This window comes from Hyperoodon ampullatus, assembly GCF_949752795.1.
Source record: "Hyperoodon ampullatus genome assembly, chromosome: 10".
Taxonomy (NCBI): domain Eukaryota; kingdom Metazoa; phylum Chordata; class Mammalia; order Artiodactyla; family Ziphiidae; genus Hyperoodon; species Hyperoodon ampullatus.
This window is the reverse complement of record NC_136923.1, coordinates 73,779,290-73,806,465: the sequence shown is the minus strand read 5'-3', so window position 1 is coordinate 73,806,465 and position 27,176 is coordinate 73,779,290. Positions and strand designations below refer to the sequence as shown.

Genomic DNA, 27,176 nt, shown 5'->3' with positions numbered 1-27,176 from the left:
TGTATAAAAATATTATGAGATGGTATTTTAAAACATGAAACTAAAGCAAAAAAACAATTCCACTTGCTACTTTTTCCAAAACAGTTTTGCAAAGGCATATGAGCTCATTTTTAAGTCAATTAGCACAAGTATGAACCTACCTGAATATCCAATAATACTTCCCAGCCAAGACAAAAGTTTCAAACCAAAATTCTGATGTGCGACAATAGACGAATGCATAACTTGAACTTTGAGTGGCTTTGTCTGTCTACTGGTATTTCTCTTAAAAAGAAATGGCAGGATGAAAAAACAAACTTAAAAAGGCTATTTTAGAGAAAGAAGTTAATATTTTTATTTAATATAGCTACACTCTCATCATTATAGGGGAGTTTTTCATGTATGTGTGTAAGAAAAATACCATGTGGCTTGCTTTACTCGTATTCTAATTTTCTAGAAGGAATCTTAGGATTCTTATAAAAAAGTAAGAAGTTAGAGCTTTAAGTAACCTGAATTTTTGGTCTTATATTTGAAAATCTGCCCCACCAATTATAAATTATTTAAATGCTTAAATTGGCTTTATGTCTTTAAACTAATTTTTTAATGTAATTACACACTAATTTAAATAATTTACTTCATTGCACAAATGTGATGTTATCAATACTTTAAAAAAATTGTAGTAAATACACACAAAACTTTCCAACTTAACTATTTTTAAGTGTGCAGTTCTGTAAAGCACACATTGTTGTATAACCAGTCTCCAGAACTCTCTGTCTTGCGAAACTAAAACTCTGTACCCATCAAACACTCCAGGTACCTCATACAAGCAGAATCATACATTATTTATAATATCTTTTTGTGACTAGCTTATTTCACTTAGCATAATGTCCTCAAGGTTCACCCACACTGTAGCATGTATCAGAATTTTCTTCCTTTTTAAGGCTGAATAATATTCTATTGTATGTGTATAGACTTTGTTTATCCATTCATCCATTGATAGACACTAAAGTTGCTTCTACCTTTTGTCTACTGTGAATAATGTTGTTATGAACATGAGACCCTGCTTTCAATTCTTTTGTGTATATACCCAGAAGCAAGACTGCTGGATCATATGGCAATTCTATTTTTAATTCTTAGAGGAACCACCATACTGTTTTCCGTAGTGGTCGCACCATTTTACATTCCCACCAATAGTGAACGAGGGTTCCAATTTTTCCATATCCTTGCCAATACCTGTGATTTTCTGTTACTGTTTTGTTGTTGTTGTTTGTTTTTAATAGCCATCCTAATGGATATGAGGTGGTATCTTACCGTGGTTTTTACTTGCATTCCCCTAGTGATTAGTAATACTGAGCATGTTTTCCTGTGCTTTGGCAATCTGCATACCATCTTTGGATAAATGTCTATTTAAGTCTATCAAAACTTTTAATTTAACATGATTTCCCCCCTTTTCCTTTTTTGCTTGGATCATCTTTCTACCCACCAGTTCATCCCATCTCCATAACCCACATTAACACAGTACACCTTTGCATACTTTATCCATCTATATGTATTATATATGTACACATTCATAAAGGTTTTTGATTTACAAAAAATGGGATACTACACATATTCTGTTGCATCTTTGTGTTAACAGTTTTTTGTTGTTGTTAATGACTCAATAATATTCTGTGGTGTGGATTTATTTAGACATTCTTTAGAGAAGGGCATTCATAGTCTCTGTTTTCAGTCTTCTATGACTACAAAAAAACATAGTACTGAACATCTCTGTACACATACTAACTGGTGCTTATATTTTTACAGGATAAATTCCTAGGAGAGATAATAGAAGCTACTAGATTGTTTTCCAATTACGTGGTAGCAATTTATTTTTACACAAGTATTTCTGTTCTCTGCATCTCTGCCAGCAAGGTACTTTATCACTCTAATTTCTCCATCTTGTTGGGTATGAAATCTCTGTCAGTTCACTAAACTAGGGAGTTTGAGTCTCTTTTTACATATGTTTACCACCTAGATCTTCTCTGTTGTGACTGTCTTTTCATACCCTATGTCCATTTTTCTATTTTGTTGTTTGCTCCTTACTTGATAATCTATGGGTGCTCTGTTTATTATAAACATTAAAGTCTATCCTTTGAATTAGAAATAATTTTTCTAAATCTACTGTCTACTGACATTCTTTATAATATTTTGCCATGCAAAGTTTTTATGTAGCCAAAAATAAGTTCTTTTCTAACTCCTGGGGTTCTAGTCTTGGTTAAGAAGCTCTCCTCCTCCCTTAGAATGTACTTGTTTCCTAGATTTTCCTCATATTAGTATCTATTTCTGGACTTTCTATTCTATATTATGCATATAGTATATCTGTGCAGACACCACCAGAGATTACAAGTACTGATTTTTTAGGGAAAAACTGAAATAACACTATGAAGCAACAAATGTAAAGGGAAAAAAAACACCTTCTCCTTTACCTGGATTCATCTACTGTAAACATTCTATTCCAACTGCTTTATCATTTGCACATTATCTTTCTTTCTCCACACACACACAAGCATTAAAAAAAAAAAAAACCCACTGAAGGTTAAGTTACATGCATAATGTCCCCTTATCCCTAAAAACTTCAGTATACATTTCCTAAGAATGGGAATGTTCTTTTTATACAACCACAGTATAGTTTCTGATGTATTATTAAATTGAGTATGTCCAGTTATCAATAAAGAATTTCTTAAATAAGACACAAACTCATGAAGAGAAAAATATATTTTGCTACATTAAAATTAAAGCTTTTGCTCAAGGAGAAGCATCACAAATAAGCTTAAAATAAGTCACATATTAGGAAAAGATATTGCAACGAAAGATCAGGATTCAGATTATGTAAAGAGCCCCTACAAATGAGTAAGAAAAAGACAAATAACCTAATAACAAAAAAATGGGTAAAGGGTATGAACAAGAAATTCACAGAAAACTTAAATGACCAATACAATAAATATGAAATAAGATACTCAGTAATCAAGGCAGTGCAAATTTAACTGATGAGATGCCATTCATACACATCAGGCTGGCAAAATTAAAAAAATTTGACAATATATAGTTTTGACAAAGCAGTAGAGATATGGGAACTCTACTTCAATGCTGGTTGGAATGTATATTGGTACCACCATTTTGGAGATTAACTTGGCAAAATCTAGTATAGCTGAAAATGCTCAAAAGCTAACAGCTCAGACATTCCATTTCTTGGTATATACTCTAGAGAAACTTTTGCTTCTATGCAACAAGAGGACAAAAAAATGACCACAGCAGGACTGATAGTTATAGAAAAAAATTGGAAATATCCTAATTGTCCATCAACTGGAAAATGGAAAAATTTTGGTATAGTCATCAATGGAATACTTACAGATACATGTATCAACACAGATAAATCTAGAAACAACACTGGAATGAAAAGGCAAATTGCAATATAATATATTCAGTATGAATCTTGTTATATAATGTTTAAAGATTTCCAAATCAATACATATAATATGGATGGATATTTAACAGATGAAATATAAAGGCATGTATGAAAACGAAAGATAAATTAATGAAAGTAGTTATCTCTAGGGAAGGAGGAAGGGGAATGGGATTTAGAAGGGATAATACAAGGGCCTCTATACTATTTTATTTATTTAAAATATGTATGAAGAAAATAAGGTATAATGTAGCACACAGGCATTTACTGTTACCTCTATTTTCATCTGTATATTTAAAATATTTCACAATATATAAAATTATATTTTAAAAGGACATTTACATAAAATGCAGTTACATGGAATAGTTAAAAATAATAAATTATAACTTTAAAAAATAAATCTAAATGTGGGGAACAGTTTTCTTTCAGATAAATTATACACTAAATGCTATTAGGATATGCAGCATACCTTGCTATTAGGTACCAAGAAACAACTTCCCTTGAATTCTAATCTTGGTGCTAAAGGCCAGTTTAATTCCTAAAAAGTAATGTGAAACCCTATCAAAAACAAAACAGAAAGCAAAAATCTTTCTAAGATGTCTCTGATAAAAAATAAGAAGACAGAAATATATACATATATATCTCATCTAAACATTCATTTTCTGTATCAATCTTACATAGCTTAAAAAAAAACTAGATAAAGCAATAAGCAATGCTCAAGTAACATATATTTAAACATGATTTTTTTTTTTTTTTTTTTTTTTTTGCGGGACGCGGGTCTCTCACTGTTGTGGCCTCTCCCGTTGCGGAGCACAGGCTCTGGACGTGCAGGCTCAGCGGCCATGGCTCAGGGGCCTAGCCGCTCCACGGCATGTGGGATCTTCCCGGACCGGGGCAGGAACCCATGTCCCCTGCATCGGCAGGCGGACTCTCAACCACTGCGCCACCAGGGAAGCCCCCAAACATGATTTTTGATTGATGTGGCTTTACATTCAGGAAGGCAGAAAAATGTGTTCATATACACCAAAATGTGGGACTAGTTTTATACTAATAAAAAATAAGAGTGTAGACATATTTTTAAATTACTTACCACAATTACTGATTTTGCTTGTTCACAATACTGGAAGTCTCCATATCGAACAGACCTACGTCCCTGTAAATAAAGATATTTGAAATTAACTTGTAAAAATATTTATATTCAGTATTAATAACTTTTGAAACAGTAAACAAATAAACACAGTGTTATCTGAGCACATAACAACTCTGGTCAATTTTTCTTTTTTTTTGCGGTATGAGGGCCTCTCACTGTTGTGGCCTCTCTGGTTGCAGAGCACAGGCTCCGGACACACAGGCTCAGCGGCCATGGCTCACGGGCCCAGCCGCTCCGCGGCATGTGGGATCTTCCTAGACCAGGGCACGAACCCGTGTCCCCTGCATTAGCAGGCGGACTCTCAACCACTGCGCCACCAGGGAAGCCTTGGTCAATTTTTAATATCTACAATGTTTATTCTATTCATTAAGTTAAAAATTAAAATATTTTCCTTCAAAGCTATCGTAACGTTTTTCAAGCCATTAATAAGTTCAAGTTGTTATCCTTGAACAACACAACATTTATTCTTCTAGGCTGCTATAATTTCTATTTTCATAACTGAATATTTCTAACCACTGTGTAGGATGAGAGCAACTGTATCTATGCTTCCTCCTAAACTTTCTGACAATAGCTTACAGTTATACCCAATATATATTTGGGTCAATATTCATATGAAATTAAAGAAAAATAGCCTAAACATATATACCTCTAACTCAATTTTCTAAGATAACTTATCTGTACTAAAAGTTTAATTTATTATGTGACATCAATATAATGAAATTACTTACATCTCGATCTACTGTAGTTGCAAAGCCAATGGCTTCTTTTTGTGTACAGTTAACAGCTTTCTGAAGAGTATAAATAACTTGTTCATAGGTATGAACCTCATCATTAAACAGCATGCAATAGTAGGTGTCACTCTTCTCTCTGTGGGATAAAACATTAATTATATATTATCTATTTGCATATCACCTTGCTCCAGGATGATTAATTAAGAGCACACTTTGTTCTAGGGAACGTGCTAGGTACTAGGCACACACCTGTAATGAAGCCATCTGCGGTCCCCACACTCTATGACACTACCGGCTGGTGGGAAAGATAGATACTATACATATAATCTATGTGAACTGGCTTTTATCAAGAAGGATAGGATGCTAGAGTGGGATAAAACCAGTATGGGAGTTCAGAGAACTGCCAAAGAAGTAATTTGAGAGCTGAAGTCAGAATTGGCTATCAGTGGTGCTCAATTGGGGCAATTCTCCTCTACCCTCCATAGATGACCACTGGGCAATGTCTGGAAACTTTTGGTTGTCATGACTGGGGTGGGAGTGCCACTGGCATCCAGTGGGTAAGGGCCAAGGATGCTGCTAAAAATTCTACAGTCCACCAGGTAGAGCCCATAATATCTGGCCCCCAAAGGCAACAGTGCGAAGGTTGAGAAACCATGGGCTAGAAGAAAGTGAAAGCAAAGGCCCTGAGGTGGCAAAGGTAAATACTGGGAGCTGGAGCACAGGGAGGAAGGAGGAGATTAGTCTAGAGAGAGGCAGAAATCTTAAAGACCTTGTAATGGATTTCGATTTTGCCATCCTAAGGGCAATCAAAGATTTGAAAGAGTGAAATAGGAGCTATGGTCAGATTTGTCTTAAAGTTCACTTTGGCTATATGTGGAGAATGGACCATGAGAGACACAAGTGGATATGGCAGTCTAGTTAGGGACGTCATGTTGTCCAAGGATGAAATTAACACAATTTGGACTAGGAGAGTAGTAATGGAGATGAATAGAGGTAAACAACCTGACAGAGGGAGAACCAGCTGGACCTGAAATCTAAGTGGATATGCATGACTCAGGTTTCTGGGTAGATGAAATGCCATTTACTAAGATGGGAAAACATTACAAGAGATGCAAGTTAGATTCTTTTCCCTTCTATGCTGGTGGTCCCAAACTTACAATGGAACAGAAAAATAAAAACACAACTCTTCTATTCTCTACGGTCTAAATTTGGATCTCAGATTTAGATCTTAGTTGGTCTCCAACTCAAAATACATGAAGATAAAGGCATGAGGTAACTAAGCCATTTTCAACATTTCCAAAAAAGGAATACTAACTCCTCATTTTACTAAAAAACAACCTACAACCTAATTATTTGGAACACTGTTGAGAAAGCAAAAAAGAAACACCACCAATGTCCTTTAGACTCTCACTTGTATTCAACCTTAACTGTGAATACAATTCCAACAAGCTTGGCTAGAATTAAAAGTAGAAGAGAAGGCTGCTTAAGGCAAGCACATTCATGCAGAAAAGTAAGCCCTTAACCTTAATACAGCTATAGCAGAATCCAGCTCTCTGGTCACAAATTTGCAATCTCCTCAATAATCTAAGAACAAATGGTAAAAACGTTAGATGTACTCTAAAAGAAGCACAAAGTGTAGAATAAATTTTATACAGATTTAGAATCAAAAATGGTTAAAATTGAATCTGTGCATTTAGTCAAAGCAGAAAACTCACTTAGATCAAAGTGCTCATTCCCTAATCAAATCTCATAAACAAACAAAAAGAATTGTAGAGTTAACTTAACAGCTTTATCACACAAAGAAGAGAAAAATGTCTGTGCTTGAAACCAGTGGTAGAGCCTTGATGTGGCTAAAATATGGCTATAAATCAGCGAAAGCAACAGCAGGGAAAAACCTCTACCAATTAAATGGCTCACACATATTTAAAAACTATAAAACCAAGGTTATTATTATGCTGAAAACTAATTATTAAAAAAGATTATGTTCTATCCTAGCTGTATTAAAGTTAATTTGAGGAATTAGAATCAAAATGGTTAAAATTGAGTGTGAGCAAATACAAATACAAGGAATAAATGGGTTGTACTTACACCATCTCTAAATCTGGTGGCAATTCACCTTCCTTTTCCCAGGTTAATATCTCTACTGCATACCGAAACATAATAGCAAAAATGTTATAAGTTCTTGCTATCACATCTTCTGATAAATGCACAAGAGGATCCTGAAAGAACAGAAAAAAAAAAAAAAAGCAACCATGTTAAATGTACATTAATTCTCCTTTTTCCCATTCTGCCTCCCTCCTCAAAATACTACTGTAAAAAGCTGACCGATCTTCCAGCTTCAGCTTCTGTTCAATTTGATCCTATACGTTACATCTCAGCAAATCAAACTTCCTAAAACATTCTGTTCATAATAATCCATATTACTGAATCATATGAACCACAATATTCCACGGCACTCCAATGCCTAATAAATAAATCTAAAAATTTTAGAATGGCATTCTAGGATCTTTAAAACCTAACATCAAACCATGGTTACAGCTTCACATCTCTCTAATCCCCAATTTCCAGAATAAGCAAAGGAATGTTATCTAAGGATGGACAAGTAATATTTAGTTTTATAGGTATAAAGGAGAACCTGATTTTGAGGATTCTAAAGGGGAGAAGTCAACAAGGTCAGAAAACTGCTCCTCGATGTTGTTAAGAATCACTCACCTTCTCTCAGCGAGTCAAGTTGTGTATGTATTTAACAGAGAACTTCGTACATTAGACTTAACAGTGAATGAGCCACTAAATTTCAAGGTTAATGTAGAAAAGTATTACTATAAACATACTTTAAGGTTATCTTTCAGTCAAGGTTGGCAAAATGTTTTACACAATCTAATCTTAATGCTTTATCAAATCTAAACATGTTATTTAGCTTAATGGCTAAATAGTGTTATACTCATCTCTCAATAAGAAAATCAATGTATTCCAACATCATGGAATGGGAACCAGCACATTCTTGAAAATATACATAAGGATACAGAACATTTTCGTGCATCTTCACCAAGGATCAGCTTAGTGGAACTGATATAAAACAAATGGAGAAGGAGAATAATATCCAGGATGAAGGAAAAAAGACAAAGATTCCTAAAGGAGATGGGTCTAGGGCTTAAAGAGTGTAAGAAGAAGTAAAGTAAGAAAATGATTTTCCAAAGTCTTACAGCACTTTTTACCTATAACTCTTCTCAATAAACTGCTTTATATGTCCCATCAAAAAAAAATTTTTTTTATACTGCTACCAGGGTTTGCTACTATTTCTTATGGAGACTTTAGAAGTTAACATGGCAAAACCTCCTGTTACAAAGTAGGTATTGGAACTGGTACCTTCTGGGGATTCATAAAAGAGTGGCTATTAATCATAATACGAACCTCACACTGTACTAAAATAGAAAGTAGAACCAAAACTCAGTTTTCTTCGTGATACTATCTCACTATACAGTCATTCCATTTCTTACAATTACGTCCCATAATACAAGACATTTAGAGGATTGAAGAATTATGATAAACAGGATATATAAGAATTAAATGGTGTTGGGAAAGAAACAACCACCAATTCTTGAGAATCCAAGCCAGTAGTGTCCAAACTCTGTTCTAAAAATCCCAGGGCCTGGTAGGGATGTTTCCTATTTGAAATACACACCAGTTTAAAAACATATGATTATCCATATTTTTATTTATTTATTATTATTTTTTTTGCGGTACGCGGACCTCTCACTGTTGTGGCCTCTCCCGTTGCAGAGCACAGGCTCCGGACGCGCAGGCTCAGCGGCCATGGTCAGGGGCCCAGCAGCTCCGCGGCACGTGGGATCTTCCCCAACCGAGGAAAGAACCGCGTCCCCTGCGTCGGCAGGCGGACTCTCAACCACTGCGCCACCAGGGAAGCCCATGATTATCCAAATTTTTAAATGGCCTATGGATATAGATTCTTCTGCCATCTTTGTATGCACATGTTAACTTCTTGAAAATGGGTTACTGACTAAGAAACATTATTTCTGAAGTGAAGAGATGCTAGGCTGTGCAAGTCTACTCGTGTACAATGGTAAATTAAACTCTATTTGAAAAGACTTCTGTTCCAAGTGCTCGTATCACAGCATAAGTCAGTTGGAATGAGAAAATAAATAACCATCTTATCCTATGTTGTATTATCTAAGACTAATAATTGTTTTTGGTGACATTTATGTTAGAGAATGCAAGCCTTTGTGAGTCAACTTTGATTTACTCTTCTTCCAAACTAGAAGAATAGCATGCTGTTAAAAAGGTTACCTGTGGTTGGGACTTCCCTGGTGGTCCAGTGGTAAAGAATCCGCCTTATGATGCAGGGGATGCGGGTTCGATCCCTGGTCAGGGAACTAAGATCCTACATGCTGCAGGGCAACTAAGCCCATGCACCACAATACTGAGCCTGCGTGCCGCAAACTACGGAGCTCATGCGCTCTGGAACCTGCGCGCCATGATTACAGAGCCCACGCGCCCTGAAGCCTGCGTGCCACAACTAGAGAAGAGAAAACCTGCCGCCACAACTAGAGAGAAGCCCACGCACCACAATGAAGAGCCTGCAAGCTGCAACGAAAGGTCCCGTGTGCAGCAACTAGACCCAATGCAGCCAAAAAAATCAATCAATCAATCTTAAAAAAAAAAAGAAAGAAAAGTAAGCACATATTATAATAGAGTTTAACTGTTGTCATATGCAAATAAGGTATGAATGAGGGTTTTCTCCACACTGTCCAACTAAAACTAGAAACCAAAGTTATGAATCGATTTTCTAACAAGAAATAATACACATTCCAACTTATAAAAATAAATTCATTAGTAATACTGCTTTTATTTGTTTTATTATTGGGATTTCTTAATTAAAATTTTATTTAAAAAAATTCCACTGCCAAAAAATGTTTTCAAAAACCAGTATACTGTACTGTCAGAGTTGTCTATACTACCTAGGTTTAAAGCCCAGCTCTAGCACTTACTGTGTGGGACACTGTAGGCAAGTTTCTTAATCTAAGACTCAAGCTTTCACAGCTATAAAATATGGGTAACAGTAGTATTTATCTTACAGGGTTGTTCTGAGAATTAAATGAGATAAACCAAGAATCGTATTTAGCATGATATTCAGCTACTAGTTACCACTGCTCTGTATTCAAATGGGATGAAAGCAGCATTGATAAGTGAAAATTTCAGATAAAAAATTTTTCACTGAGGTTGTTCATTCAGTTATTATATGTTATTGAATTAAATTTCATTTCGAAAAGGATTTACAGCAACTTTTTTTGGCCAAGTGCAGCTTGCGGGATCGTAGTTGCCCGACCAGGGATTGAACCTGTGCTCTTGTCAGTGAAAACATGGAGTCCTAACCACTTGGACCCTTCAGCAACTAGAATACATCCAGTGTAATAAAACAGTATTAAAAAATAGATATACAAAGCAGGTAAAATGAAAATAAAGGAAGGAAAATAAACTGAAGTCAAGATAACATCTATTTATAAATGCCAATCATATAAATTTCCATATAGCTACTACAGACAAGCTGTTTTCAAGATGCCCCAACAAAAGGAAACACAGTCAGTTACCAGACTCACACCAAGAGAAACGTAACATTTCCTAATGCAGAGACCTAAGACAAATTTCTTACGGTTTTTATAAAGATCAACAAAGGAGACACTAGGAAAGGTACCATCCCACCAGCCTCCGTACTCACCCCCCATGCTCAAGGGCCCATTTGGAAAACTAGTTGGGCATTTATTGTTGTCATGGTGATGGAAGATGTTATTACCATTTAATGAGTGGGAATTAGGTATAATAAACACAGTGCTTCTGACAGTGTACACCTGGGGTCAGTAAAGTTTTTCTATAAAGAGTCACTAAGTATTTCAGTTTTTGCAGGCTACAGGGTCTCTGTCATAGCTACTCAGTTTTGCTGTTGTAGTGGAAAAGCAGCTACAGACAATACATGAACAATTAAGCGTGGCTGTGTTGCAATAAAATTTTATTTATGGATAATGAAATTTGAATTTCACATAAATCTTCACATGCCACAAAATACTACCCTTATTGATTTTTCTTCAACTATTTAAAAATATAAAAACCATTCTTGGATTATGGTGGTGCCAGTAACAGGTTGCAGACAAGATCCGGCCTGTGGGGCCAGGGTTTGCTGATCCCTGGCCTGTACAATGAAGAATGTCCCACCTCAAATGCCAAAAGTTGAGAAGACCTGTGGAACTTCTAAACACTACCCCAACAGAAGTATATAATCAAAATTTTTTACAACTTTTTCTTAAAATGTAGGCTGAATGTATAACAAAAAAATTATATTCAATAAAAACAATTCTATGACAGGCTAAAAAGGTTCATTTCAAATATTATATAGCTTTCTTCCATTTCAAGCATAAAATAGAAAAACCCTAGATAATGTATGGATTTAGTGAGTGGGGACCAGGTATGCTAAATATAATGTTATCTGTTATCTTTTTAATATCTTATAGTCTTTTCTCAAAGACTTCATTTCTCTTAACTGAATTCTTAAATAGGAATTAAATGGCAAAGTCTGGAGGTTCGATTCTCTGTCAAGTTGCTGGAATATATATTCTCCAGGCAGGACCATACAATTTCAGCCAGGCAGGTTATTTTGCTGGCATCTTCTAAAAATTCAGGAAACTAACCAAAGTCTTCATTATTTGATAGCTACCCCACTAACGTATGAGGATAAAGCCAAGAGAGTAACTGCAGGCAGATTTGTAATTTTTCTTAGAAAATTTAAAGCGAACAATCTGGTGGTGTCTAGTACATTCATAATGTTGAGCCACAATCACCTCTATTTAGTTCTAAAACATTTCTATCACTTCAACAAAGTAAAACCCCTTACCCATTAAGCAGTTTTTCTCCATTTTTCCCTTCCCTATTCCCTGGCAACCACCAGTCTGTGTTCTCTACAGATGTATTTATTCTGGATATTGCACATAAATGGAATCATACAGTATGTGACCCTTTGAGTCTGGCTTCTTTCACTCAGCATGATGTTTTGAAAGTTCATCCACTTTGCAACATGTATCAGTACTTCATTCCTTTTTACAGCTAAGTAATATTACACTGTATGTTTATCCATTCACATACTGATAGACATTTTGACTGTTTCCACCTTTTGGCTATTATGAATAATGCTGCTACTAATGTGTGTGCATGTACTTATTTGAATACTTGTTTTTAATTCTTTCGGGTGTATACCTAGAAGTGAAATTACAGGCTTACATGGCAATGTTTAACATTTGAGGAATAGCCAAACTGTTTTCCACAGTGCTAAATCATTTTGCATTCCCACTAGCACTGTACAGAGTTCCAGTTTCTCTATAGCCTCGCCAACACCTATTTGCCACTTTTTTGATTACAGCCATCCTAGTGGGTGTGAAGTGGTATCTCACTGTGGTTTTGATTTACATTTCCCTAATGACTAATACTCTTGAGCATGTTTTCATGTGTTTGTTGGTCACCTGTATTACATCTTCTTTGGAGAAATGTCTATTCAGGTCCTTTGGCCATTTTTAATTGTGTTTTTTGTTGTTGAGTTGTTAAGATATATATTCTGGATACCAGACACTTATCAGATATGACTTGCAAATATTTTCTCCCAGTCCTAAAGTTTTACACTAGCTTTCCATTTTTTTTCAAAAGCAAAACCATTTTTTCCAAATATGTCTTTGTTTGCCTTGTTTATATTTTTATATACAGAATGCCAACCCAGTATGTAAGAGATAAAAACAGAGCTGCTCCAATTGCAGTGGAGAAATCTGAAACCCTGATCACTTGGCATCTCTCTGTAGCAAATCCTAAAGCACATGCACAAAGCAAACGAAACACCAACAAATATATATGTGTTCTATAGCACTGAATCATTCTGCACAAATTTTCATCTGTCTAAAACACAGTGAAACACAGTCTAAAAGATACTGTCCTACACCATAAGTTCTCTGGTCATTCTGTTAAAATATCTTGAAACCAGGAAGACGTGCACTAGGAAGGACTATTAATGTCCACTTGCCCCAAATTGGTATCAGACCTACTTACTAACAATGCATACGTTCTTTTAATGTACCCACCTCTCTGCCATTTAAAATTAAAATCTGAAATAACGATCTTAAATCAAACATCAGATTGTCACAAACGGCAGAGTTTCAAGTATTTATTTAGTGAGAGCCTATTATATCATTACAAGTATCATTTAGAGAAAAATAATAAAGGATCAACAACAATTTTAGAAAGCACATATTTACAGCTAGAACGAGTATAACTTGTATTGAGCTATCATCCCAATGTTTGGTCCCATCACATATCCAATGACATTGATTTACCAGGAGATGATGAGTAGGATTGGCTGCCATGTCGGACTACAGAAAAGAAAGGTATCTGATCTACAAAGTCTTACTCGTAACACAAACAAAAACCAACTAAGTTAACTGATCTACATATATAGGAAAAATAATCCCTTTAATAATAAATGAGGACGTAAAAAAACTCATATATGCTTAAAATAAAACAAACAAATGCAAAAGTCCAAATTAAATTAAATTTCTAGAATTTCAAGTGTGTTCTACTAGTAATGGTATGCCATCCATAAAATGCAAAAAACTTTCGAAGTATATACTTGGTCACTGTTAATAGTGAGAGGACTACTGATATTTTACTTATCCATTGCTATATTATAACCTAATGCTTATGTCTGAAAATATTTCAAACACATGGTTAAGACAGTATTTCCTTAGGAACAATTTTGTGAAAATGTTTTTACCTCTTCTTCCTCAATTTCAGAGGTGTTAAGTTCATGTTTCTGACAGTAAGGACCCTCTTTCCAAGCTTCAGTATCACCACAGTCACAGAAACCTCCACCTCCTGATGTTGTCATCTTGAAAAAAAATTGTAAAGTATCTTGTCAATAAGTATTTACTGAGGGCTATCGGATTATAAATAGGAATATCAAGTGCTAAGGAAATAACATTGCTGAAGTGTTAATTTCTTTGGAGGGATAAAATTAAATAAAATGCCAAACCTCTCAATGTTTTAAAGCTGATTTTAAATAAGCCTATAGGCTAATTTAAGTGATTTCAAAATAAAATAAGCTACTCTGTAGTGTCTAGCAAGCTACAGCTATTTTAAAGAGGTAAAATATGTCCACTTGCATGACTTCCTAATTAGGAAAATAACAAGGGTTTTCTTGCTAGGTTTTGGCTAAATTGGTATATTGTTGGTATCTAGGCTACCAGGTTATAACATAACAGATTCAAGAGTGACAAAGATTCCTATAGCTGCTGTCTTCTACAAAAGTCTAATAAGAGTGCATCTGCATTAGAGAAAGTGACCAAAAAAACTATAGAAATAGTTTATTTTTCTTTTCTAACACTCTCTAAATAGCATTCTTTGAAAAGGAAACAAGGAGTGCCTAGTCGTAAAACCTTTTACCACCTGTGGGCTTCAAAATTATTCATGCTTCCTTAAGACGTAGCAATGATTCAAGGAATCTGGCAAGATAAAACCTATTATTTAATAATTAGTAGACTGGAAATTTTGCTTTTTTAAAAAATACTGTGAGAGTTTATGGATGGGTATGAGAAGGCAATTTTAGAAAGAGCCTTTCATATTTTGCCCAAAGTAAGTATTTGTGTGTTACATATCACAGGGTAATTAATGTAAACTCACAAATGACAGTTATTCTTAGGGGCTGCAAAGATATATGCCAAGAAACATGGGCAGGCAGCCATATGGAAAATGATAACCTCACCCTATAGCTTTTATGTGTGTTCTGGTAACCAAAGATAGGTAGAACAGTTTAAAGGAAACTAGGATTCTCTTACTGATTTATGAAAATAAAAAGAACATATAAAAATATGAATTCAATTTTGCAGCTGTTTTAGTTCACTGTTAACAATACTCGGGTAGAGTAAATAAAAACAAACAGGAGGAAAAGTCCTGAATCAAAAGTCTTGAATTAGTAAGAAGATTGCAATATTTCTTCTCTATTTTTATTTGAGATTAGGGTGAAAAATTCCAGCTAGTAACAGTTCCCTAAATTTTTGAATGCTCACAGCTCTGTCTTCAGCATCCAGTAGAGGAACCAGGACAGGCTTAGCAATAATCTGCCTATGTATTTTGTATCCCTGACTTAAAAACAAACATACTTGATTTTTGGAAAAGTACTGATTGCATTACAGCAGTTAAAAAAAAAAAATTGATTAGTCTTATGTTCTGAAGTTGGCCTTTTTCTACATTGTACTAGATGCCTCTTTAATATTAAGAAATGACAATTCTGTAGAAGCTGACCAATAGATAGAACCATTTCTTAAAGGTATAATCCTGTCACTTTTACTTAATTGCTCACTCATCTCCCTTCAGAACCTCCCTCCTGCATTTTAACTCTCACCTTTATCCTCTAATTTTTGATAACTTGCTTTATAAACCTAGAATTATAAAGATAGTAAACATTAAAAAAATAACAAAACTAGTTGAAAACCAATACTGAAAGAGCTGCTATCTATAGTCTTTTAATCTTAAACCATGTGTTCCATGAAATCTGGATTCATAATTCATCTCTACAATGCCATCGTATGTTTAATGGTATTTGAGTAACACATTTCTTAAACCACTCTCTCCTGTTTCAGTGTTAAATCTTGGAATTTTAAAAAGAAAAGGTACTGAGTATAAAATTCAATACTAGGTGTGGTTATTATCTGGATATTACTAACCCTATATCGATGGTCTCTGTGAATACTTCCCAAAAAGCACTCCATGCATAAAACACAAGTTGGATCAACTGCACAGTCTCTGTAAAGTTAAAGAAAAAAAAAAATCAGAGTGTCATAAAATAACTGTATATTTTACCACATAATATTTCAAATTGGAATCCATCTTGGAAGAGCCAGAATAGTGAAATGCCTTAGTGTTAGAAGAAAAGAAATTATTTTTCCCAAAGATCTGTCAGATCTTTGATCAATGGAGTCAGCTTAAGAACCTGCTTCTCATACTGGATGTGCACTAGGGGGTCTTAGAAGGCACATATTACTAGAATGGCAATTTTCCCTAAATATTGAGGGAAATTCTATTTTATATTAAAACACACAGATGTATATGGGATAGATTTTAAATATTATAAATTCTTAAGATATTTTAACTAATTTAAATGGCAATAACATATTAAGTGTTCAGTATACAGGCTGACATGGGCCTCCACACTCGGTCTGTATATCTGATGGTCACACAACGCCTATGGTTCATAAGACATCCTGATGGGGGAGTAGGAGTTCCACAAAGTGAATGGGTTGACAGTGGTGCCTTTGATCATTTCATTTGCTTTTATCATACTGCAATTTAGATACATTTACAGATCATATCTTAAATAATTTCTATGATTCTATGAAATGAGATGGGGAGTCATGAAAATCTTTAAATTTCCCCTTATCCTTGTTTCTGTATCGCATAGGCAACCACCCTACTATGCCTACTGTGTGCCCTTTAATTTGTGTGTGTTCTTGCAAAATGTTTTTGAATGCATGTATTTAAAAAAAATTTTTATTTTTTAAACTGTAGTTGATTTACAATATTTTATTAGTTTCACGTGTACAGCAAAATGATTTGGATATATATATGTGTGTGTGTATATATATATATATATTTCAGATTCTTTTCCATTATAGGTTATTACAAGATGCTGAATATAGTTTCCTGTGCTATACAGTAAATCCTTATTGTTTACTGAGTGCATGTATTTTTTTTTTTTTTTTTTGCGGTACGCGGGCCTCTCACTGCTGTGGCCTCTCCACTGTGGAGCACAGGCTCCGGACGTGCAGGCTCAGCGGCCATGGATCACGGGCCCAGCCACTCCGCGGCATGTGGGATCTTCCCGGACCGGGGCACGAACCCGTGTCCCCTGCATCAGCAGGCGGACTCTCAACCACTGCGCCACCAGGGAAGCCCCGAGTGCATGTATTTTTGATGTGTGCAAATCTTACTGTGTTATATCTCATTCTGTTCTTTTTCTTCTGTAACATAATCCATTCATTTTGTATGTGTACATTTGATTTGCTGCTTCTGATTGGTATATAATATGCCATGGCATGTATTCAAAACATTTTTTCTCTCTACTATCCCTGCACCGGACACCTGGATTACCTCTAATGCCTTTCTACCACAAATAATGCTGCAATGAATATCCCTGTAAATGTTTTCTTATGGATCTGATTGAGATTTTCTTCGGCATATAAACTCAAGAGCAGAATAGCTGGGTCATATACATATAGAGTTTTAATTCTGAGTGCCATGCTACTGTCCAGAGTGGCTACATGTGTCCCAGCAGTGTGTAAGAGTTTTTATAACCTGCATCTTCATCAGCATTTGGTTTTTATCTCATTTGCTAATATGTGCCAGCTTAACATATATGAAATATCTTACTGTCTTTTTTGTTTTTTGTTGTGGTTTTTTTTTTTTTCTTTTGGCTGTTTTGTTGCTGCACGTGGGCTTTCTCTAGTTGCAGCGAGCGGGGGCTACTCTTCATTGCAGTGCATGTGCTTCTCATTGCAGTGGCTTCTCTTGTTGCAGAGCACGGGCTCTAGGTGTGCAGGCTTCTGTAGTTGTGGCACGCAGGCTCAGTAGTTGTGGCTTGTGGGCTCTAGAGCGCAGGCTCAGCAGTTGTGGCACATGGGCTTAGTTGCTCCGCAGCATGTGGGATCTTCCTGGGCCAGGGCTCGAACCCGTGTCCCCTGCATTGGCAGGCGGATTCTTAACCACTGAGCCACCAGGGAAGCCCCTATCTTACTGTTTTAATTTGTATTTCTCTGACTGCTAATACATTTGAGCAACTCTTCATATGCTTACTGCTTTGAGGATTTCCTTTTCTATAAACTGCCTGTTTATATCCTTTGCCCATTTTTCTGCTGGGATTGCTTTCTTTATCTTGTTCATTTGCAGGAGTTTCCTATATAGTCTAGTTTAGAGGACATTAATCACTTGGCAATTTAAACACTGCAAATATTGTCTCCCATTTGTCACATGTATATTAGTTTTGCCCATGGGGTCCTTTGTTAAATAGAGCTCCCTATTTTGATGCAATTAAATTTACACACAAATTGGTTTGTGCTTTGAGGTTTTAGAAGTTCCTTCCCCAGCCCTAGGTCACGAAAATATATATGTTTTTAAAGAAAACAATTTTCTTCTATTAAACCTTTTGGTTTTATCTTCCACATATAGGTGTTTAATCCATCTGGAATCTACCTTTGCATATGATATAGGATAGAGATACTGTTTTACTTCTCCATATATAATGAGCTGCTTTTTCTAAAACCATTTACTAAACAACCTAACTTTTACCTATTGATTGTGGTGTCACCTATATAACACATTAAGTTCCCATATATCCTTGGGTCTATTATCTAAGCTCTCTAAGAGTGATCTATTTGTTTGTTCTTATACTATACCACCCTGTATTACTATGGCTTTTTGTAGTATTGATATATCTTAATATCTGATAGGGTAAATTCCCCTTTATTCTCCTTTTTTAAAGGTTGATTTAACTATTCATGAATTATTATTTATTCTTCTACACAATAAGTTTACAGAGTTCCTCGAAAATACCCAGCTAAAATTTTGACAGAGATTACTTGGAATTTATTGATAAACTTCAGAAGTAATAACATCCTTATAAGAGTAAATTATCATGTCCACGATTATTTCCTGTATCTTTTATTGAAGTTTTAAATTTTTCTTAATGAGGCCTGTGTATTCTTGATTAGACTAATATCTAGGCACTTTCTAGGTTTTGTTGTTTTAATGATACACATTTTTTTTTTTTTTTTTTTTTTTTGTGCTACGCGGGCCTCTCACTGTTGTGGCCTCTCCCGTTGCGGAGCACAGGCTCCGGATGCGCAGGCTCAGCAGCCATGGCTCACGGGCCCAGCCGCTCCGCGGCATATGGGATCCTCCCAGACCGGGGCACGAACCCGTATCCCCTGCATCGGCAGGCGGACTCTCAACCACTGCGCCACCAGGGAGGCCCTACACATTTTTTAAAAATTTCATTTTCTAGTTGGTTAAGGATGATGAAAATAAATAGTATTGATTTTTAAGACCCTTGATGAACTCAAGGCAGTTTTTTTTTTTTTTTTTTTTTTTTTGCGGTAGGCGGGCCTCTCACTGTTGTGGCCTCTCCCCTTGCGGAGCACAGGCTCCGGAGCACAGGCTCAGTGGCCATGGCTCACGGGCCCAGCCGCTCCGCGGCATGTGGGATCCTCCCAGACCGGGGCACGAACCCGTGTCCCCTGCATCGGCAGGCGGACTCTCAACCACTGCGCCACCAGGGAAGCCCTCAAGGCAGTTTTAATAGTTTGCTGACTCTGTTTTATTCCCCTGAAGTAAATGTGTATACTGTCTGTACATAATGACAATTTTATCTTTTTCCTTACAATAGTTATTCTTCTTCCCTTATACTGTTGACAAGGACTTCTAGTAATATGTTAAATAAGAGCAGTAATAGTAGGCATCCTTGTCTTTAGATATTAAAGTAAGCTCATCTAAGTATTATGTTCACTGTAGGTACTAAGAAAGTGCTCTTCTAGGGCTTCCCTGGTGGCGCAGTGGTTGAGAGTCCGCCTGCCGATGCAGGGGACATGGGTTCGTGCCCCGGTCTGGGAAGATCCCACATGCCGCGGAGCAGCTGGGCCCGTGAGCCATGGTTGCTGAGCCTGCGCGTCCAGAGCCTGTGCTCCGCAACGGGAGAGGCCACAACAGCGAGAGGCCCGCGTACAGCAAAAAAAAAAAAAAAAAAAAAGAAAGTGCTCTTCTAGAAAGAATTAAGCATTTATCTTGTCTTTCCTATATAAACTGTGCCTCAGGGTTATCGAAGGATTGATGAGGGACTGTTTCTTTCATAGAAGACTAGTTTATAAACAAAGAAGAGATGATAAATTAGAGTAGCACCATTCTGCTACCCCCTAATGAATAACAATCCAGGCAGAAAGCATCAGTGACTGCTAAAACATTAGGTAAAAAGGCTGATGGAGGGACTTCCCTGGCAGTGGTTAAGACTCCGTGCTTCCAACGCAGGGGGCACAGGTTAAATCCCTGGTTGGGGAACTAAGATCCCACATGCCACGTGGCGCGGCAAAAAACATAAATAAATAAGAGGCTGCTGGAGACCTTCACGATGGTTGCATGTGCCAGGTACCTAAACCCACTGATCAATTTTAACAAAAGCAGCCAAGCATCATATACTTCCTGATATTAAGAATTAAGAAGTTATGCATCAGGCTTCCTTGGTGGCGTAGTGGTTAAGAATCTACCTGCCAATGCAGGGGACACAGGTTCGAGCCCTGGTCCGGGAAGATCCCACATGCCGTGGAGCAACTAAGCCCGTGCGCCACAACTACTGAGCCTGTGCTCTAGAGACCTTGAGCCACAACTACTGAGCCCACACGCCACAGCTACTGAAGCTCGCGTGCCTAGAGCCTGTGCTCCACAACAAGAGAAGCCACCGTAATGAGAAGCCCACACACCACAACGAAGAGTGGCCCCTGTTCCCTGCAACTAGAGAAAGCCCGCGCAGCAACGAAGACCCAACGCAGCCAAAAATAAATAAAAATAATAAAGTTCTCTTAAAAAAAAGTTATGCATCAATAATTATGAAATTATTATCTACCCCCCCCAATAATAGAAGTTAATCAAGCCTAACTACCTGTTTCGAGGAAAGACAGGGAAAAAAGAAACATTTAAGCAACGCCATGGGGCCACAATCAGCCAAATCTAGAATGTGGAAAATTCCATAGGACAAATGACCTGGTTTCTTAGCAACATAATGGAAAAAAGAAGGAAGGAAAGAGGTGAAAGAGCTATTACAGTTTAAAAGAAAAAATGAAGAATAACAGCCAAATGCAATGTGTGAACTCTGAATTCACAGTTATGAGTCAATCAGGACAATTTCAACTCTGCTAGACAGCAGATAATATTAAGGAATTAGTGTTAATTATTTTAGGATATTAATGGTTAGAGAGAAAAAAGGTACATACTCAGTATTGATTAAAAAGAGCATGTTGTCTGGAACATGCTTCAAAATAATCTAGCAGGGCACGAAAAAAGTGTATGAGAGTGTATGTGTGTGTATATAGATTAAAAAGAGTTGCCATACATTGATAATTGCTGAAGCTGAGCAATGATTACCTGTCACGTCTATTGTACCACTCACCCATCTTTATTATGTTTGAAACTGTCTATAATAAAAAACTTTTAAAAATCCAATATACAAATACTCAATTAAGTTCCCTTATATATTCTTTGTTTGCTAAGAATTAAATCACAAACAATAATTGAAATACATAAAATGCTTTTCTGAATCAAATCAGAAAAACATTTTTCTTTTCTCAACTATTAAAATGGTGAATTACATCAATAATTGTTTTAAAGGTGAACTATCTTTGGATTCCTGAACTAAATTCCATTTGATCATGATGCATCACTCGTTTAGTATATTCTTGGATTCAGATAGCTAATATTTTATTTAGGATCCCTTTCATCTACATTAATAAGGGAAATGGCTTTATAATATCTCCTCTTGAATTTATCAGGGTTTCAAATCAAGCTTATTAAGTAGCCGCATAAAGAGTTAGGCAGTTTTCACTCTTGCCCTCTTTTCTGCAGTAACTTGTTTAAGAAAGGAATTAATTGTTCCTTCAAAATTTGATAGAACTCACCCATACACAGTCATCCAGGTATGCGATTTTTGGGAGGGAAGATCTTTTTTTTTTTTTTTTTTTTTGTGGTACGCGGGCCTCTCACTGTTGTGGCCTCTCCCGTTGCGGAGCACAGGCTCCGGACGCTCAAGCTCAGCGGCCATGGCTCAAGGGCCCAGCCACTCCGCGGCATGTGGGATCTTCCCGAACTGGGGCACGAACCCGTGTCCCCTGCATCGGCAGGCGGACTCTCAACCACTGCGCCACCAGGGAAGCCCGGGAGGGAAGATCTTTGATTACCATTCCAATGTTTTCATACTATATTCAAGTTGCCTATCGTTTTCCTACAAATTTATCCATTTCATCTACATTTTCAATTTTTTTTTTAGCATTTACTTATTCATAATTCTCATATTTCAGAGGTTGTCAAACTTTCTCAGTTCATGGCATCTTTAGTGCCTCAACAGTTTCTTTCAGGGTATCACTAGACCAAATGAAACACCTCATCATTCTATTTGTCAAACAGTTAGACTCAAAAAACTTAGTACCTGTTAGGCACTGCATAATTTCTCAAATCTTAGAATCAGACTGGATACCGCCACCCTCATTTCTTATTCCACAGGTATTTGCTTTTTAATCACAACAACGGAGAAGGCCCAGCTTCGGCAAGAAATGACATCACTAAAAGGAATGCAGTGAGTGTACGTCTCAATCTTCATTCTGAATTTTATACATGTGCATCTTCTCTTTTCTTACTCAGTCTTCTCAGAAAACTACCTTAAAAATTCCAAAGAGTAAGTATCTCAACTTTTTACTTCATTTTCTGATCTTTTTATTTCCTTTCTTCTTTTTCCTTTGAGTGTGCTCAATTGTTCTATTTCTACAAACTTCTTGAACTCAATGTTTACCTTATTTTTCTTTTTTATCTTTTTTTTTTTTTTTTTTTGCAGTACATGGGCCTCTCACTGTTGTGGCTCTCCCGTTGCGGAGCAAAGGCTATGGACGCGCAGGCCCAGCAGCCATGGCTCACGGGCCCAGCCGCTCTGCGGCATGTGGGATCTTCCCGGACTGGGGCACGAACCTGCATCCCCTGCATTGGCAGGCAGATTCTTAACCACTGCGCCACCAGGGAAGGCCCTCTTTTTTATCTTTGAAATAATTTTATTTATAGGAAAATTGCAAGAATAGTAGAGTTCCTTTACACCCTTACCAAGCTTTCCTTAATGTTAACCATAGTACAAGGAAACTGTACAAGGAAATTGTACCAAAAACATTGGTACAATATTGTTAACTACAGACCTTATTCAAATATCATTGGTTTTCCCACTAAGGTCATTTTTTTCTCTTCTGGATCCAACACAGGCTCCCACATTACAATAGATGTAATTTCTCCTTATTCTCCTCTAATCTCCAAAAGACTGACAGTTCCCCAGTCTTTTCTTGACTTTGAGACCATAACCCTTTTGAAGAGTATTGGTTAGTTATTTTGCAGATGTTCCACAATTTGTGTTTGTGATGTTTTCATGATTAGATTGAGTTATGCATTTCTGGCAAAAACACCAGAGGAATGATGCTGTGTCTTTCTCAGTGCATCATAACACGGGGCACGTGTTGATTTGATATGCTTTATTACTGGTGATGTTACCTTTGCTCACTTCATTAAGATGGTGTCTGCCGGATTTCTTCACTGTAAAGTTGTTATTGTTCCTTTTGTAATTAAATATATTTGGGGAGATACTTTGTGACTATGCAAACATCCTCCTATTTCTCCTCAAAATTTCATCCACTAGCTTTAGCATCTACCAATGGATCTAGACTACAATTATTACTGTGTTACTTGCCTAATGATGATTTTCTGTTTTATTTATTAACTGTAACTCTTCAATACAGGAAAACTACTGAAAACATCCCTTCTCTCCCGTTTATTTACTCAAAGAGTATGGACTCATGGATATTTATTTTATTCTATGGGTTATAATTTAATACTATCATTACTTATTTCATTACCCAAATTGTTTTAGCTGTGGCCATTGGGAACTCTTTCAGTTTGGTCCCCATGCCCTTTCAACAGGCCCTGTTTCTTTTTGAGCACTTTCTTACCTCTGGCAACATAACATGTTCCAGGCTTATTTTTTAATCTTCCTTGTTCCAGCCCTGGAATCAATCATTCCTCCATGGAACTCTGATTCTTTTTATTGGACAATGGTATTTAGAAACCAGTATGTGGGTACCGGGTATGCTCACTGCTATGGTAGTTTCATTGTTTCTAGGTTCTTTCAGCAGACACAGCCAGGAAATGTATGTTTGTATAGTTTATTTTTAACCTTTCTTTTTTGGGCAAACATTTTAAAGTTATACATTTCCTTCTAAATACTACTTTAGCTATGTCCCCAAAATTTCAACATGTAATCTTATATTCAGTTCTGTTTCTAAATTTCCTCAGTAATTTCAGTGATTTTCTTTTACTTAATGTTAGTTCCCAAACTTTGTTTAACCTACTCTTTTGTTATTTGTTTCTAATTCTTTTTGCAATAAATATAGTGGGAGAACAATCTGCATGGCTCTAAGCCTTGAGAATTAAGTGAGGTTTGGTCTTTAAGACCAAATATACAGATCACTTTTTAAAAATTGAGATATAATTCACATATTATAAAATTCGCCTTCTTAAAGTATACAACTTAGTGGTTCTTAATATATTTACAAGGTTGTGCAACTATAACCAACCGGAACATTTAGAGAAACGTCTATTCAAATCCTTTGCCCATTTTTTAATTGGGCTGTCTTTCTGTGTCCCTTACGTTTTCTACCATAAATATTATATTTGTCAAATATGAAAACTGCTACTTTAGCTTTCTTTTGTATCATACTTTTTGCCTGGTATATTTTTCTCCACTGTTTCTATTCCTATTTTTAGCAACTTTCTGTTTTACTTTGCCTCTCACAGATAACATTTTTGGATTTTTAAAAATCTGAGAACCACTGTCTTTATATTTTTATATAATTATTAAGAAAAGTAAAGCCAGTGGCTTGTCCTCTAGGAGCCCATCATTTAACAGAAAAGACAAATGTGCATAGTTACTGTACCAGTCATTAAATGCCATTATATTAAAGGTAAGTTGGGGGTTGGTAAAAGCACCCATCTCCAAACTCTCTTGATCATGGATCCCTTTTATTAAAATGTTTAGAGCACGCACCATCTATCTATATGTAAATATACTCATATTACATATATATTTATATTAATAAGTTTATACTGATAGGTTATACATATGCACTGCTGTACTAATTAGAGTCCCTCAATTATACTGTAACTGGAGTCCCAAGAGTGGCAAAAACGAGGCAGAAAATATATTTGAAGATATAGTAACCTAAATTTCCCAAATTTGGTTAAAGACATCAACTTACAGATCCAAGAAACTCAAGGAGCCCCAAGAAGATAAATACAAAGAACATATAGCTAGGTGTCTCATAATCAAACTGTTAAAATTCAAAGATAAAGTAAAAATCTTGAAGGCAGCTAGAGAAAACCAACACATTTCACATAAGGGAATATAGATATGCTAATAAAAGCTGACTTATCATCAGAAACCATAGAGGTCAGGAGTGGAACAGGATCTTTAAACACTGAAAAGGAAAAGAAAGTATCAACCCAAAATTCTATATTCAGGAAAATATGCTTTAAAAAAATGAGCACAGACTTGCAGTTTCCAGCCCAGCATGTAAGAAGTCTGGAGGTCGCCACTTTGTCCTAACAACAGTAAAAAGCTGAACAAACTGAAATATCAACAACTCTTCTTAGATCTGTAAGACAAGTGAAGTCATAGGGCAAACTGCTAACCCCAAAATGGGAGAGACCAACAGGTGAATACAGAGAATCACAACTTATGAGAGCAGAAAGCCACTAGCACAAACCTGCACAGGAACCAGTGGTGAGGTAGGGAAACATGAACTGTAATTAACCAGCTGTTGAAGGCTCAGTGTGATCAAGTTTGAAAAATTAAAAATCCCAGGGGAACTTCCCTGGTGGCTCAGTGGTTAAGAATCCGCCTGCCAATGCAGGGGACAGGGGTTCGATCCTGGTCTGGGAAGATTCCACATGTCGTGGAGCAACTAAGCCCGTGTACCACAACTATTGAGCCTGCGCTCTAGAGCCCATGAGCCACAACTACTGAAGCCTGTGAGCCACAACTACTGAAGCCCGTACGCCTAGAGCCCGTGCTCCGCAACAAGAGAAGCCACCGCACTGAGAAGCCTGTGCACCGCAATGAAGACCCAACACAGCCAAAAAAATAAAAAATAAAAATTCCAGCGACTCGGTCACTGGGGGTCCCACACTTTAGTGAGTTTAATTTCCTGGAGTTCTACTAGGTTCTCACAGTGAATATCAGAGAAAAATTCTCTCGTGCTTCCAGCAGAAGGGTAAAAGGAACCACTTTGAAATATTCCAGAGCATTCTGTTCTTAGCAAAGTCTGCCTGCAGAAGAAACTATTTAATCAGAGCCTAACCTGCTGGGGTATTATCAGTCAAACTGACCTGAAAAAAGGGAAATACCCAATTCCAGCCCACTCTAGCCATCCTGTCCCAACTAAAGGGTGAATGCGGGGGCACTGAGAAACACATGTGAAGTTCACAGCTCAGAGGTATAGGCACACTAAAAGATTGAGACTTAATCACATGACTATGGAATGCTTCTACTCCCTGACCCATTACCACCACGTTATTTTTTTTCTGTTATACATTTTCTAGCAGATGCTTTTGTTTTTTTAAAATTTTATTGAAGTGTAGTTGATTTACAATGTTGTGTTAATTTCTGCTGTACAGCAAAGTGACTCAGTTATACATATATATATATTCTTTTTCATATTCTTTTCCATTATGGTTTATCACAGGATATTGAATATAGTTCCCTGTGCTATAATGTAGTACCCTGTTGTTTATCCATCCTATATACAATAGGATTGCATCTGCTAAGCCCAAACTCCCAACACTTCCCTCCCTCACACCCCCTTCTCCCTTGGCAACCACAAGTCTGTTCTCTATGTTTGTACCACCACATTATTAAAGGACTATTTACAAGATCCCTTTTACCCAGTATATCACATGCCTAGCGATCAAGAAAAAATTATAAGACACACTAAAAGAC

General features: G+C 36.5%; 1 protein-coding gene across 4 annotated transcripts in view; it reads right to left on the bottom strand.

Moving 5' to 3' along the window:
- UBR2 (ubiquitin protein ligase E3 component n-recognin 2) overlaps positions 1 to 27,176 on the bottom strand; it is a gene marked incomplete at its 5' end in the record, with an annotated part of 114,459 nt that overhangs the window by 63,878 nt on the left and 23,405 nt on the right. For all 4 annotated transcript variants that reach the window (XM_079713355.1, XM_079713357.1, XM_079713356.1 and 1 more), the window contains 6 exons: positions 141 to 261; positions 4,509 to 4,571; positions 5,297 to 5,435; positions 7,388 to 7,518; positions 14,118 to 14,231; positions 16,066 to 16,144. In XM_079713355.1, the coding sequence (XP_079569481.1) occupies positions 141 to 261; positions 4,509 to 4,571; positions 5,297 to 5,435; positions 7,388 to 7,518; positions 14,118 to 14,231; positions 16,066 to 16,144 (647 nt within the window). The remainder of the gene's footprint in view (positions 1 to 140; positions 262 to 4,508; positions 4,572 to 5,296; positions 5,436 to 7,387; positions 7,519 to 14,117; positions 14,232 to 16,065; positions 16,145 to 27,176) is intronic.